Below are 16,631 nucleotides of genomic sequence, written 5' to 3' on the forward strand. Positions count from 1 at the left end.
TTTGCGCTGCGACGGACGGTTTAGGAGATACAGCCCTATATATTTTTTTTTGTTTATTGTTGTTTTTTTTGTATGTTATATAATATAAAATTCCATAACCAAAATTCAAATTTTTATATAAGTAGATATACTCAATATAAAAATTTCAAAATCTAACATAACTTTTAATAGAAATGTCCTCATACATCATAAATATACACCATCCTCATAGTTACAATCACATTGTACAGTTAGCTGCAGAGAAAAGATACCACCCCTGTATAGGTTTGTATGCAAAGGTGCTAAGCGAATAGTATTGCTGACTGTACATCCTACCTAGTGGTCTTTAATTTACTACAAAAATAACTTTGTAATGCATACACTTTGTATAGTAGAGAAACTTAATTTTGTGTGCAACGATAACTTTGTAATGCATACAATTTGTATAGTAAGCAAACTTAATTTTGCGTGCAAGTAAGTGCCATACTTTTTAGATCGCCTGGCAAGGTTAAAGACACGACACGACCAAATGTTCTGGTTTATTATTTTTATGACTATTTAGATACTTAATTTTAACCTGTTAAAAATACAGATTGCTTTTAGATCATTTTTTTGAATTTTGTGAAATATTATTTTGCACGCGTCTAGCAAGGTTAGGTTACCCGCTAGCCCGTTGATCTATATACCGTTGATCTACCTATATATCAATACCGTTTGATCGCTGCCTCGGCGGCGCACAGCGCGGCGCGCGCGAACATGCCGCGCGTTTGAAATGTAACGTAAATATAAGCACGGAATGCATACGTATCAGTATTTAGTGACGCACAAATTTTATATTTCTAATCTTTTGTGTGGGAACTAAGATCATTGTCATGACCGTTTAATATTAACTCTACAAACTTTAATTCAATATTGGCTATACTGCTTAACCAGAAATCAATATCTAGAGAAGCACATTGTCTACATTTATAATTTTTTACAAGTATAATAAGCTGATCCATAATATCGTAATTTTGCAATATCAGCTACTCTAATTATTTATTTACAAAATAATTCATGTTTTTAAGTTCACCAGAAAGCACATGTTCCAGATTTCTAAAAACCGAATATTGTGTATAAATTAAAGTGGTATTGAATATGTTAAAGTTTTTTGTAACTTTAATTCTATATTTACAAAGTTATTAGCAGAAATTAAAATATTTCAATATATCCGAACGCTCACCCTAAAAATTTCTAACTTTTTACGAAAGTCTTATTTAACATGCTAACAATGACATATCGAAAAAGAAAAAACTTTAATATTATCAAAACCCATTTTTGTTCCACCGCTGGTCTATATGTAGGAATTACAAACGTAAACATAAAATGTTTAGCCGGAGATAGTATGTCTGATTCTCACGGAAGTAGGTATGCCGCAGAAGTACTTATTCCTTTGAAAATATGTCGGTCAATGTAGTCCGGAATTTAAAAAAAAATGACTTTTCTGCTTCCTTGTTCTTCCGTTTATTCAGACATGCGTAAACAGAACATTATCTTTTATACAGATTAGATCGCGATTTAGGTTTCGAAGCCATTGCGTATTTTCAATTTTGCGCGAGCGGCAGCCCACTGCCATACACCTGCCCGGGCGGTGCGCCGGCCAAATATACCTAAACTGTGCAGTGACACCCCCCTGGTATAATGGGGTTCCATTTTGCAGATAATCTGCAAGCGCGCGAACAACGCGTCTCCGGAGTGTGCGCGTCGCATGCTGGGCATGCTGGAGGAGCGGTTCTACGTGCCGGTGCTGCACGCCGAGGACGGCAGCGCGGCGCCCGCCATCGGCCGCGCCTTCACGCCCGCGCAGCCCCCGGTCAGTAGTCAGTACAGCGAGCGGTCAATACGAGGGTTATTCCCACTTGTTACATGCTGGAGGAGCGGTTCTACGTGCCGGTGCTGCACGCCGAGGACGGCAGCGCGGCGCCCGCCATCGGCCGCGCCTTCACGCCCGCGCAGCCCCCGGTCAGTAGTCAGTACAGCGAGCGGTCAATACGAGGGTTATTCCCACTTGTTACATGCTGGAGGAGCGGTTCTACGTGCCGGTGCTGCACGCCGAGGACGGCAGCGCGGCGCCCGCCATCGGCCGCGCCTTCACGCCCGCGCAGCCCCCGGTCAGTAGTCAGTACAGCGAGCGGTCAATACGAGGGTTATTCCCACTTGTTACATGCTGGAGGAGCGGTTCTACGTGCCGGTGCTGCACGCCGAGGACGGCAGCGCGGCGCCCGCCATCGGCCGCGCCTTCACGCCCGCGCAGCCCCCGGTCAGTAGTCAGTACAGCGAGCGGTCAATACGAGGGTTATTCCCACTTGTTACATGCTGGAGGAGCGGTTCTACGTGCCGGTGCTGCACGCCGAGGACGGCAGCGCGGCGCCCGCCATCGGCCGCGCCTTCACGCCCGCGCAGCCCCCGGTCAGTAGTCAGTACAGCGAGCGGTCAATACGAGGGTTATTCCCACTTGTTACATGCTGGAGGAGCGGTTCTACGTGCCGGTGCTGCACGCCGAGGACGGCAGCGCGGCGCCCGCCATCGGCCGCGCCTTCACGCCCGCGCAGCCCCCGGTCAGTAGTCAGTACAGCGAGCGGTCAATACGAGGGTTATTCCCACTTGTTACATGCTGGAGGAGCGGTTCTACGTGCCGGTGCTGCACGCCGAGGACGGCAGCGCGGCGCCCGCCATCGGCCGCGCCTTCACGCCCGCGCAGCCCCCGGTCAGTAGTCAGTACAGCGAGCGGTCAATACGAGGGTTATTCCCACTTGTTACATGCTGGAGGAGCGGTTCTACGTGCCGGTGCTGCACGCCGAGGACGGCAGCGCGGCGCCCGCCATCGGCCGCGCCTTCACGCCCGCGCAGCCCCCGGTCAGTAGTCAGTACAGCGAGCGGTCAATACGAGGGTTATTCCCACTTGTTACATGCTGGAGGAGCGGTTCTACGTGCCGGTGCTGCACGCCGAGGACGGCAGCGCGGCGCCCGCCATCGGCCGCGCCTTCACGCCCGCGCAGCCCCCGGTCAGTAGTCAGTACAGCGAGCGGTCAATACGAGGGTTATTCCCACTTGTTACCATTAAGTTGTTACCAGTGGTAACTACTGGGAATTTATTTCCCATCTTTTACCACTGGTAGATACATTACATTTCCAGTAGTTAGCACCGACTCGGTTTGGTGGGAATTACTGGGATTTTTTTCCCCAGTCTACTACTTTCAGTTTACTACTGGTAAAAGGTGGGAATTGTTTTCCCCAGTAGTTACCACCAAAATTTTGTTATAGTTCAATACTAATAAAAACAGTACAGGAAAAATAATTCCCAGTAATTACCTCCAACTCGGTTTGGTTAGTTACCAGTGGTAAAATGTGGGAAAAAAATTCCCAGTAGTTACCACTGGTGACAATTTAGTGGTAACTAGTAGGAATAACCCAAATACTTACAACATAATGACAATGTCTACCGTTCTCCAACTCACCCTCAATTGCTCAAAGGTTAACTGGAAGAGATCCCTTAAGGGATAAGTTCGCCTTTGTACAAATGATGCGTTTTTCTCGTGTTTTATGTTTATTTTTGTACAATAAAGAGATTTACTACTACAATGTTGAGAAGACCAGCCTATACAATTTCTAGTTGGGAAGGACGTCGTAGGGCTGAGCTTTACCTACAGATCGATTCACAGAAGCTAGCACGAATGGAATGAATGAGGGAATGAAAGTATCTACGAATGTTCATTAACCAATATAATGGTGGCTCCGACTGTATACCGATACTGGTGTCATCATCATTAACTTAAGAGTTATTCTCTTGTCGGTGGAGTATCTTCCAGCTTTCCCTATCCCGCGCCAGCTCTTTGACTTTTTGATACGACACGACCCCTACTTTTTCTTTCACTTGATCTAAAAAGCTGCGTCTGGGTTTTCCTCTACCCCGCTTCCTTCCTATCCGCCCCTCCAGGATAGTTTTAAAGAAGTAGTCGTGTCGTATTAAGTGTCCAATCATTTTCCCGCGTCTATTTGCAATAGTGTTCAGAATAGCTCTTCTTTCACTCACTCTTCTTAGCACCTCCTCATTCGTGTCATTCGATACTGGTGTCACTCATACAATAAAAGTTTCGATCATTCCATTCGTGCCAGCTTTCGTGAATAAACCTGTACTTCGCCCAGACATAGTCAAAAGGGAAGGGTTGTTTGGGTTAACCCCGGGTTAACTGGTACTTACACTGGTACATACAAGAACTGGTATGAATGGTAACCTAGCTAGGCAGTCTCCGATCATCTTGGAGGAGCACAGAAAAAAAATATTACCGGGTTAGTGGGATGGTCCATGGCCCTAAGTATCGTGTAAACTTCCTCATTCCTTTGCCATGTCTAGCGGTGACCGTGAGTATCTGTAACAGGAAATAAACCGCGACCCGCTGAGCCCGCGCTACGAGATCCTCGCCTTCGCGGGCCCCATGGCGGCGCGGCAGGCCGACACGTTCCGCCGGAAGTGGAAGACGCCGCCGCGCGCGCACACACTGAAAGCGCCCGCTTTCAGATTACAAGAGATGACTAAAGGGCTTGAGGCTGTCGGCAGGTTAGTATTTCCAAAGAGGATATACCTAGTCGGCTCATAAGTTCTGTCATATACATAGTATCAAGTAAAATCAAAAGTTTAAGTTTATTCCATATAATTTGTACAGCGTTTGAAAGCTTATAAACTAGAGAATCTAAATGTATAACATTTATTCAAAATGACCGCCATAATTATCTACACAGGCTTGAAGTCTTCGTGGCCAGTCGTCAATGGATTCACGCACCACTTTCATGTCGATATTGGCCACTGCCGTAGCAAGAGATTTTTTCAGCGAGTCTAGATTTGCATGAGGTTTTGAGCACACCTTTTCCTCTAAATACTGCCATATTTTATAGTCTAAAGGATTAAGATCTGGGCTAGAGGAGGGCCAATCTTCATGCCGTATAAAGTCGATTTTATTGGAGGCGAGCCAGGCTTGTGTAGACTTTGCCTTATGGGCTGGAGCAGAGTCCTGCTGGAAAACCCAATGCTGGTTTAGAAACATCGTATGGGATAGTGGTTTCACAATATTAGTCAACACCGTGTCTTGGTACACTTTGGCACTAGTTTTTACTCCTTTCTCACAAAAATGCATACTAGTGCCGCCCGCATAAGAAACTCCCAGCCAAACCATCACAGAAGGGTGATGACCTCTTTGAATACGGGGAATGCTATTAGACGCTTCTTTACTATTGCGAGCGTACACTATCATTTTGTTTATTACAGTTTTCTTCTATGTCAAAAATTTTCTCGTTCGAAAACAGTATACAACGGTGCTTATTTTTAGCGTACTTCTTCAATAAAGCTTTAGATCTTTTAAGCCTTAAAGCTTTAAGCCGACCATTGAGAAGATGACCAGTTTTTCGTTTATAAGCACGAAGTCTCAGGTCTTGATTAAGCACTCTTTTCACCGTGTTTTTGCTCAAACCCATCTGGAGGGCCATAACTTTTTGTTTCCTAGCGGGATTTCTGGCAATGCGTGCCCTAATTGCTTGTACAACCGCTGGAGTCCTAGCTGTACGCGGACGACCGCTTCTTTTCTTGTCATTTAAACTAGAGACCTCACTGTATCTTTCTATGGTACGATACACAAATCTTAGAGAGAATTTTAAATTTTCAAGTAGCTTAAAAATTTTAGTCGGCGAGTGACCACAACGATATAGTGCAATTATTGCGGTACGGCTATCTTTAAGCGTCCACTCCATGTTGAAGAAAACAGAAAATTGCAAAATTATACTACTCAAATATTTAATAAAGATTCGAAATTCAAATGCAGAACGGTTTTTGTTTTAGGAGTTCCAAATTTAAATTTTAAAGGCCAGTGACAGAACTTATGAGCCGACTAGGTAATAACCCGAAACGTCGGGATGTATTATAAATTCAATATACGCGATATAATCCGTTTTCATAGTTTTATTTCATGAGTAACTATCGCGGTAACCGGAGACAATATTAGGATATAATAAGTTAGAGCGGTACTGTCATAGTACATTTTGTAACCGCTGTAAATTCACTGCCATCTATCGACATACTTTAAAACTAAAAATGAACATTTATAAAAATACGTTAAAATGTATTTAAATATGGATAAATGATTGTTTTATTTGTATTAATTATTTTAATATGATTTTGACCCATGTTATTTCACTGATGTGCGTTAAAATTATAAGTAACTAATTAAACCGTCAGCGCCCTCTATACGAGAGTGGGCCAAAACTAGTGGCGCCCTCTGATCGAGAATCAAATTTTCGTGATTTTCGAGGCACGTTTTTTCCTTAGACTGTATCTATCTATTACGGAGTTATATCTATCTTTGGTATTTCATTAAGGACCCAAAATGATAATGTTTTTTTTTTTATAATCGCAAAAAACACTTCTTTAGCTTATCGGCCCGGCTGCTACTTTGCTTATTGTTAGCCATTTTAAAATCTCGAGAAGTTTAGCTGATCCTCCGTAATGTAGCGTTCCACCTAAGCGAACGCGATAAAGCATGTCGTATTTATGCATACGTAGTATTTATCCAAGAATTAAACTGCGGTCGAAATTGTCTAACAGACAATTTTTTCTGTCAGTGTTTGACAGGTGTGGTAGAAATATCTCCAACACTCATTTTAGCAATTGTCGATATTACTACATTGTTACAGTGCAATATAGACAGCTATATTTGGACAAACTTCCTCTTTTTACTCCCAAACATTTTATGCCCCCACAAAAAAGTCCATTTACATGTATAATACAATCATGATTTTAATTTATTGTTATAGAAACCTGGCAGAAGAAATGAAAGTAGGCTGGAAGGAATACTGGCCCTTCCTCGACACCTTCACCGACCTCAGAACTCCTGAGGGTCTAGCTTTACTAGAGAACTATCTCAAAACCAAGTACGAGAATGCCTGCTCCTTCGCATACAGCGACAGCTGCGCTCAACCTCACTCCCCTGACGACATCTCCTTGTCCAGAATCAGTCTAGGAAACCTACGCAACCTATCACAAAGCCCTATGAAACAAAACTCCGTGCTCAGCCCCATGTCTGAACTATGCGTGGCTATGAAAACGTGCACAATATCTTCGGACAGACCGGCGCATTGGAAGAAAACAGACCCGATACGACAGAGGATGTGTCGGCAACCTACGAAAGCATTAACCAACGGCGATGTCGCATCACCGACGAACCATCCGAACCACTCAGTCAGCCAACTCGTCTGTATCGAACGAACCTGCCAAGTATTCGCTAGAAGAATCGCCGATGCTCTAACGTTCTCTTTAACATCCGAACCAGAAGTGGCAGGAGAATCTCTAAAAGCCGAAGCGAAATACCTCCAACACACAATGTACACTTATATGGACGATGAACGATTTCAGAACATAAACTTCGCGTTAATACATTCGCGACTAGCCCAGCTAGCCGTCTTCATGTTGAAGCGACAAACTAAAGACACAGACGACGTGAACAGTCTAGCGGAGTTTTTAGTAAAACTGCGTTGTCCGAACGACGATATATTTAGCTCGGACGATGAACATAGATCTGCAAGAGGTCCAAGCAAGTTACGGATGTCTCACGTATTAGATAGTCACATTAAATGCTTAGCTAGTTTTATTTGTGAAGAGCTGGCGGAGTCAGAGGCGACTAAAGGGCCATCGGTGTCCGAGTCTGAGTGTGCAGAGCTGTGGGGGAAAGCGTCTAAATGCGGGTGTGACTGGAAGATTGAGAATTTTGAGAGAAATAGCAAGAAGAATGCGTCGTTTAGGAAGAACAGGTCGATATTGTCGACTAGTCCGAAGAGTGAGGGTCTGGTTAGAAGGCTGACGTTCGATTGCGACATTGGTAAGTTTTAATCTTATTGTTTTCGCCACTATAATGGTTTTGGCGCATTCTACGAAAACCTCATTCTTCTGCCATACCTATTCGCAAATTCCCAGGAGATGCCGCTTTGTTAACATCTCATTTTTGGAGACTGTGTCACCTGTCCAAGTTTTATTTACAACCATAACTGCTGAGCGAAATCTCCTGGGAATTTGCCAATAGGGGAATGAGCTTGTTATAGAATGACCCTTTTGTGTTCTCTTTTAATTGTAATGGGATGACGTTATGAGTTATATATAACACTGAATAATAACAGGAAAGACAAGTTACAAACCAAATATTTATGATCTTCACAATAAGAGCATGAAAAAAAAATCCGCTTAAATAGTAATTTTATTGTCACATTAAACTAGCTGACATAGAAGTGTTGAAATATTATATCAGCTCAAAAGGAGATAAAGTTTGCAGTAGTATAGTTTACCCGCCCATTGCCAATTGCTCGTTCTAACGATGCAACAGAGGAATATTGATTTTTCCAAAAGTATTAATAATATTCTAAGAACAAATTAAATTACTTTCTTATGAAAATATTTTAATTTGTGTTTAGTATTAATAATGATGTTCTTGTTCGGCAGGCGACGGCAAAAGTCAACGCAACGAAACCTCCCGCCCGCTCAGCGTCAACTCTCCGGGCGGAGACTCCGCGGGTGCGGTGGCGGGGGCGGGGGCGGGGGCGGTGGCGGGGGAGGGGGCGGGGCCGGGGGCGGGGGCGCTCTACACGCTGGACACCGCCAAGTGCACCGTGGTGGCCGCAGAGGTATGTGGCCGATGAGAATAGGGATGATGTCACATGTTGAATTTTATAACAAAATCTAGTAAAATAGATAGAAAATGAGCATTTATCGCATTTTTTTTTATCGTATGGCATAAGACTCGATAGCCACATGGTTTTTCATATACTATTATTATCGCTATAATATTACAGGTTTCAATGATATTAAAATTATTAATTTCCTTGCAGATATCGGAGGACGAGTCTGGCGAGTCGTCCAACTCCGACGAGTACCAAACTGCCTCGGAGCATTCTGACGACGACGAAGACAAAATGGTGGACGCCAGCGACAGGGCGCTCGCCGAGCCCTTTATATACGGGTACTGTGATACTGTTCATATTCACCCCATTATATTTGAGTATTGTTCATTGTCACCCCGGTTTTTACCGGTACGGGTCATTTTCACCCCGATTAGTTCGGCTAGTGACTTCGACTTGCACTTCAATTATACTGGTAGACAGATCCATTTTCACTTTGATTTATACTGTTCAATTTTACCCCGGTTCATACAATTACCCGATTCATATATTTTAACCCCAATTTATACGGATGCTGCTTGTATTCACCCTAACCTCCTGTAAGATCCTGTAAATCCTTAAATCTTGTAAGATATTCATGAATATTCATACCACCTTCAGTTACCACAGTTACCGCATTGTGACATCTTGTTAACAAGCATCCTCGCAATTTACTTACTTAAAATTAATATTACAGAGAGGAACCGAGTAAGATGGACAGACTAGTATTCGACGCACTAACCCCATGTAGCATCAGCCCCGAGTCGTACCCCAATGTGTATCGCTGGAGACATACTGTCGCCCTCTACTCGCCTACGGAGAGAGACAAGTTAGTACCTTTAAGGGTTTCTTTCCCACTAGGAACCCTTATTTTGACATGACAGAATAGCGGAGCAAGATCCACCGACTAGTGTTGGACGCACTAGCCCCGTGTAGTCCCGAATCATAGCCCAACGTGTATCGTTGGAGATATATCGTCAACCGGGGTGAATAGGGATGGTTGGGTGGGGGTGAATAGGAACAAAACTTAAAATGTGATTTACCTGACAATTGCTTAATAACTATTCCACAAATTGTATCATACAAAATCTAATATTGCTTTCAATCGAATGATACAATGTGTGTGGGTATATTAAGTTTTGTCCCTATTCACCCCAGCCATCCCTATTCACCCTGGTTGACGGTACCGTCGCGCTCTACTTTCCAACGGGTCCCATTTTTACCCTTTGAGTACGGAACCCTAAAATAATATCAAAGTGTGGCCTATAAAGGGTTAAATTAGTACAAACAGATCACAATATTTCGACTAGCGATCAGATCATAATAGTGAGGTTCACTATGGCTCTGGACTTGTAGTAGTAATAAGTGAGTTTTGGTTGTCACCTGACGATTTGGGCCCTGTTTATCAAAAGCTTGTAGCTTGTAATACAAGTGGAAGTCCCTTTCTAACAAAAGCTGTCAAAAAGTGAGTTCTAACAACACTGGTCTAACCGGATGACTTTGTTACCAGATGGGCGGCCCACGAGCTAAACGACAGCGTGGCATCGGCGTCCTTTAGCTACTGCAGCCCACTGCGGCACGCGGCCACCCCCATAGCGCACACGCCGCGACCGCGCGAGCGCTGCTCCACGCCCAACCACCGCCTGCAGCTCACACAAGAAGCGTATCACGACCGCTCCGTGCCGCTACAGGTTAGTACTGCAGCCCACTGCGGCACGCGGCCACCCCCATAGCGCACACGCCGCGACCGCGCGAGCGCTGCTCCACGCCCAACCACCGCCTGCAGCTCACACAAGAAGCGTATCACGACCGCTCCGTGCCGCTACAGGTTAGTACTGCAGCCCACTGCGGCACGCGGCCACCCCCATAGCGCACACGCCGCGACCGCGCGAGCGCTGCTCCACGCCCAACCACCGCCTGCAGCTCACACAAGAAGCGTATCACGACCGCTCCGTGCCGCTACAGGTTAGTACTGCAGCCCACTGCGGCACGCGGCCACCCCCATAGCGCACACGCCGCGACCGCGCGAGCGCTGCTCCACGCCCAACCACCGCCTGCAGCTCACACAAGAAGCGTATCACGACCGCTCCGTGCCGCTACAGGTTAGTACTGCAGCCCACTGCGGCACGCGGCCACCCCCATAGCGCACACGCCGCGACCGCGCGAGCGCTGCTCCACGCCCAACCACCGCCTGCAGCTCACACAAGAAGCGTATCACGACCGCTCCGTGCCGCTACAGGTTAGTACTGCAGCCCACTGCGGCACGCGGCCACCCCCATAGCGCACACGCCGCGACCGCGCGAGCGCTGCTCCACGCCCAACCACCGCCTGCAGCTCACACAAGAAGCGTATCACGACCGCTCCGTGCCGCTACAGGTTAGTACTGCAGCCCACTGCGGCACGCGGCCACCCCCATAGCGCACACGCCGCGACCGCGCGAGCGCTGCTCCACGCCCAACCACCGCCTGCAGCTCACACAAGAAGCGTATCACGACCGCTCCGTGCCGCTACAGGTTAGTACTGCAGCCCACTGCGGCACGCGGCCACCCCCATAGCGCACACGCCGCGACCGCGCGAGCGCTGCTCCACGCCCAACCACCGCCTGCAGCTCACACAAGAAGCGTATCACGACCGCTCCGTGCCGCTACAGGTTAGTACTGCAGCCCACTGCGGCACGCGGCCACCCCCATAGCGCACACGCCGCGACCGCGCGAGCGCTGCTCCACGCCCAACCACCGCCTGCAGCTCACACAAGAAGCGTATCACGACCGCTCCGTGCCGCTACAGGTTAGTACTGCAGCCCACTGCGGCACGCGGCCACCCCCATAGCGCACACGCCGCGACCGCGCGAGCGCTGCTCCACGCCCAACCACCGCCTGCAGCTCACACAAGAAGCGTATCACGACCGCTCCGTGCCGCTACAGGTTAGTACTGCAGCCCACTGCGGCACGCGGCCACCCCCATAGCGCACACGCCGCGACCGCGCGAGCGCTGCTCCACGCCCAACCACCGCCTGCAGCTCACACAAGAAGCGTATCACGACCGCTCCGTGCCGCTACAGGTTAGTACTGCAGCCCACTGCGGCACGCGGCCACCCCCATAGCGCACACGCCGCGACCGCGCGAGCGCTGCTCCACGCCCAACCACCGCCTGCAGCTCACACAAGAAGCGTATCACGACCGCTCCGTGCCGCTACAGGTTAGTACTGCAGCCCACTGCGGCACGCGGCCACCCCCATAGCGCACACGCCGCGACCGCGCGAGCGCTGCTCCACGCCCAACCACCGCCTGCAGCTCACACAAGAAGCGTATCACGACCGCTCCGTGCCGCTACAGGTTAGTACTGCAGCCCACTGCGGCACGCGGCCACCCCCATAGCGCACACGCCGCGACCGCGCGAGCGCTGCTCCACGCCCAACCACCGCCTGCAGCTCACACAAGAAGCGTATCACGACCGCTCCGTGCCGCTACAGGTTAGTACTGCAGCCCACTGCGGCACGCGGCCACCCCCATAGCGCACACGCCGCGACCGCGCGAGCGCTGCTCCACGCCCAACCACCGCCTGCAGCTCACACAAGAAGCGTATCACGACCGCTCCGTGCCGCTACAGGTTAGTACTGCAGCCCACTGCGGCACGCGGCCACCCCCATAGCGCACACGCCGCGACCGCGCGAGCGCTGCTCCACGCCCAACCACCGCCTGCAGCTCACACAAGAAGCGTATCACGACCGCTCCGTGCCGCTACAGGTTAGTACTGCAGCCCACTGCGGCACGCGGCCACCCCCATAGCGCACACGCCGCGACCGCGCGAGCGCTGCTCCACGCCCAACCACCGCCTGCAGCTCACACAAGAAGCGTATCACGACCGCTCCGTGCCGCTACAGGTTAGTACTGCAGCCCACTGCGGCACGCGGCCACCCCCATAGCGCACACGCCGCGACCGCGCGAGCGCTGCTCCACGCCCAACCACCGCCTGCAGCTCACACAAGAAGCGTATCACGACCGCTCCGTGCCGCTACAGGTTAGTACTGCAGCCCACTGCGGCACGCGGCCACCCCCATAGCGCACACGCCGCGACCGCGCGAGCGCTGCTCCACGCCCAACCACCGCCTGCAGCTCACACAAGAAGCGTATCACGACCGCTCCGTGCCGCTACAGGTTAGTACTGCAGCCCACTGCGGCACGCGGCCACCCCCATAGCGCACACGCCGCGACCGCGCGAGCGCTGCTCCACGCCCAACCACCGCCTGCAGCTCACACAAGAAGCGTATCACGACCGCTCCGTGCCGCTACAGGTTAGTACTGCAGCCCACTGCGGCACGCGGCCACCCCCATAGCGCACACGCCGCGACCGCGCGAGCGCTGCTCCACGCCCAACCACCGCCTGCAGCTCACACAAGAAGCGTATCACGACCGCTCCGTGCCGCTACAGGTTAGTACTGCAGCCCACTGCGGCACGCGGCCACCCCCATAGCGCACACGCCGCGACCGCGCGAGCGCTGCTCCACGCCCAACCACCGCCTGCAGCTCACACAAGAAGCGTATCACGACCGCTCCGTGCCGCTACAGGTTAGTACTGCAGCCCACTGCGGCACGCGGCCACCCCCATAGCGCACACGCCGCGACCGCGCGAGCGCTGCTCCACGCCCAACCACCGCCTGCAGCTCACACAAGAAGCGTATCACGACCGCTCCGTGCCGCTACAGGTTAGTACTGCAGCCCACTGCGGCACGCGGCCACCCCCATAGCGCACACGCCGCGACCGCGCGAGCGCTGCTCCACGCCCAACCACCGCCTGCAGCTCACACAAGAAGCGTATCACGACCGCTCCGTGCCGCTACAGGTTAGTACTGCAGCCCACTGCGGCACGCGGCCACCCCCATAGCGCACACGCCGCGACCGCGCGAGCGCTGCTCCACGCCCAACCACCGCCTGCAGCTCACACAAGAAGCGTATCACGACCGCTCCGTGCCGCTACAGGTTAGTGTAAAATATCAAGCGGGAGGTGATGACTAAATTTTTTTTATAGACTATAGTCTATAAAAAAAATTATTTATTTATTTATTTGCTGCCATTCCTCAACCCACCAACGGAGCGGCAGCTGACGTTCACGAGGGTTTATCATACATAGCCGTTAACCGCAATACGAGTTTTCGCCCGGGAGGCGATGACTGACGAAATTTGCGCCTGGCTCGCTGTCTAATACTGTTTCGCGTCTGCGTCGCTACTCAATAGCGGCAAAAAAAGTCGCCGTGTGCTACCTCCCTAAATAATTTGTAGTAAATAATATGTTATTTATACCTATTAAACATTATTAATTTATTTATATTTTTCCAGGTATCAACCTGGCTTCGAGTGACGGGCCCCAACTCGCCACGTTCTGCGCTGGCCACCAAGAACCTCGGCCACAACGTCAGCTTCGGCTTCTGACCACCACCACCACCACCCCCCAGCTAACATCACGACTGTACCGCTTCTACTGTTAATAACGTTTGATCAACTCGACTCGACAATTCGAAACGTCCCGTAGCCTCGATAGGTATAAATTTAGTATGAAATCGTGTGTGGTATCGCAACGATGGGAGGCTAAAGTAACTTTTCTGCCGAGGCGATTCGCGACGATGGAAGTTGAGGGATTAGTACGAAGACGCAAACTTGATACTACTTTGTTAAATATCAAAAGTTGTCGCTATCTCCACGAGTATAGGCCAAAGGTATGACGCCATCGCTCGAAAAGATGACGAAATCGAAATGATCGAAAAATTTACTTTGACGATACGCCTCCATTCTAAATTCTCTTTGCTACAACTATTTTTGCCCTGCAAAAAAAGGTACTGCTATAAATAATATTTTGGAAAACAAAATTCTGAACACAGTGATGCTACTGTTTCGGTTACCGTAATTTTTATTAAAATTGCCAAGAATTGTTAATTTTGATTCAGATGATTTTCAAAATATTTTTATTTTATAATTTGATTGATTACCTATAATTTTTAATAATTTGGAATTTAGATGACTATTGGCTTTTAAGGCTACTTTTTATTTGACCTTTCATAATGCACATTTCCCACTTACACGTAAAAATAGTTCAGTTTAGCTCCAGTAAAAAAACAGCTTAATTGTTTGCAGACTAATAATTATTAATGGTGCTTAAAGTATTGTTAGGACTGCAAAAATTGCTTACATTTGTAAATTATTTACTCCTGACAAACTGTGCTATCTAGATGTAGTGCATAATTGTTTTCCATCGTATTTTCTCGGAAACGTTCATATTTGTCATGCTACATCAGCCAACCTCGGTACTTTTTGTGCCGAAACTGACGTGAAGACACGTTCGTATGTTTCCGTACGAAAATACGATGGAAAACAATTATGCACTACAACTGTACGCCTATTGCCTCTCCCTCCATTTTTTTTATTTAAATTTTACGTGGCCTAATACTAAGACAAAATATAGTCACGAAGAAATGCAGTTATATTATTCATAAAAAAATATAAATGCCCTAAAGTCAGTTGATTGTTTGGAAAGGGTAAACATAATTTTATTTCTTATAATTTTACGTACTGAAAATGTGAAAATGACAATGTTATATCGTAATTGTATGTAGATTACTTTTTATCGTAAGCTGTGTTTTTATATTTCAAATAGTAAAATGATAAATGACAGTTAGATTAGCCGATTTACTATCAAATAATCCCACTTTTGTACTATAATGACAGATAAGTTGGATAATTGAACTGTATTTTACTATCTGAGGTAAAAACAAGGTTTATATAGTGTACAGTCGCTATCAGATATATCGGAGCGGCCAAAGTGCTCACAAATATCTGAACACGCCTCCATTGCAAGGGCGTTAGATTGCATGTTCCGATTTTTGTGCACCTTAGCCTATCCGATATATCTGATACGAAGATAAGTGCATTCCCGTTGCCAGGGAGGTTTTGGGATTATTCTGAGCAACTTTTACTATAGGACCAACCCCGAAATCACAAAAATAAATTTGGGTGTTTCATACATTTTGGCTGGTCCATTTTCTATGGGAGGGCAAATTTATTTTTCGCGATTTCGTGGTTGGTCCCATAGTATGTTGCTCAGTATAATCCCAAAACCTCTCTGGCAACGGGAATGCACTTATTTTTAACCCACCCTGTATATTGATCTGATCGTACTTGTTTCACTAAACAACGAAATCACAATTTTCCTCCCGAACTTTATTAGGATTATCAATTCAATGGACATACAAAGTTGTTTGAATATATAGTTACTTTTGCAGATTGTATTCATTCGTGTTGCAACGTTACTAAATAAATAGATGTTTAAGGGAGTGATTGAACTTAATGAATGTTCATGACACGTCTTAAAATATTTTGTAAAGACTGTCCTAAATGTTGAAATGCTTAGAGCTCCCATAAGTGTCTCTAACATAATAATAATATACAAGTTCGTGATAAATGTGTTATCAGCGGGCGCAGCATGGTTTCATTTTTATCGCCTGTCACTATGTCCGTCACTTTCGTATGCTTGTTAGAAAGTAACAGGCATGGTGACAAGTGATAAAAATGCGACCGTGCTACCGCCGCTGAAATCGGTGCGAGATATAAAATATTGACACCACTAGCCATAGAAAATTCATTCAATGGATTTAAAATGCACGGCTAAAATTAGAATGTCCATAATGAATGCACATGTGAAATAATGAATAACTTTCAAATATTTTGAACATAATCGTTCAACATACAACAAAGTGTGATCCAATGTGTGTTCAATTTTAGTGGTCAAAATTAGCTATAATTAATTTAATGCAGAGTTATGACGTCACTTAGTTATTAAGATTGCACACTGTGTTCTATGTCGTTTGTTGAAGTCACTTAGGTTGCAGGAGCTTATTACACTATCCTAATTTAGTGACTAACAAGAGGGAC

The 16,631-nt window shown here is 47.4% G+C and overlaps 1 protein-coding gene across 1 annotated transcript in view; it reads left to right on the forward strand.

Moving 5' to 3' along the window:
* LOC134747133 (ankyrin repeat and LEM domain-containing protein 2 homolog) overlaps positions 1–16,631 on the forward strand; it is a 33,940-nt gene extending 17,309 nt beyond the window's left edge. Inside the window, exons 7-14 of the mRNA XM_063681714.1 lie at positions 1,679–1,831; positions 4,398–4,576; positions 6,820–7,880; positions 8,495–8,676; positions 8,881–9,011; positions 9,407–9,538; positions 10,220–10,400; positions 14,046–16,631. Coding sequence (XP_063537784.1) covers positions 1,679–1,831; positions 4,398–4,576; positions 6,820–7,880; positions 8,495–8,676; positions 8,881–9,011; positions 9,407–9,538; positions 10,220–10,400; positions 14,046–14,138 — 2,112 coding nt within the window. The 3' untranslated portion in view covers positions 14,139–16,631. The remainder of the gene's footprint in view (positions 1–1,678; positions 1,832–4,397; positions 4,577–6,819; positions 7,881–8,494; positions 8,677–8,880; positions 9,012–9,406; positions 9,539–10,219; positions 10,401–14,045) is intronic.

The sequence above is a fragment of the Cydia strobilella genome, chromosome 14 (genome assembly GCF_947568885.1).
Source record: "Cydia strobilella chromosome 14, ilCydStro3.1, whole genome shotgun sequence".
Lineage (NCBI taxonomy): Eukaryota > Metazoa > Arthropoda > Insecta > Lepidoptera > Tortricidae > Cydia > Cydia strobilella.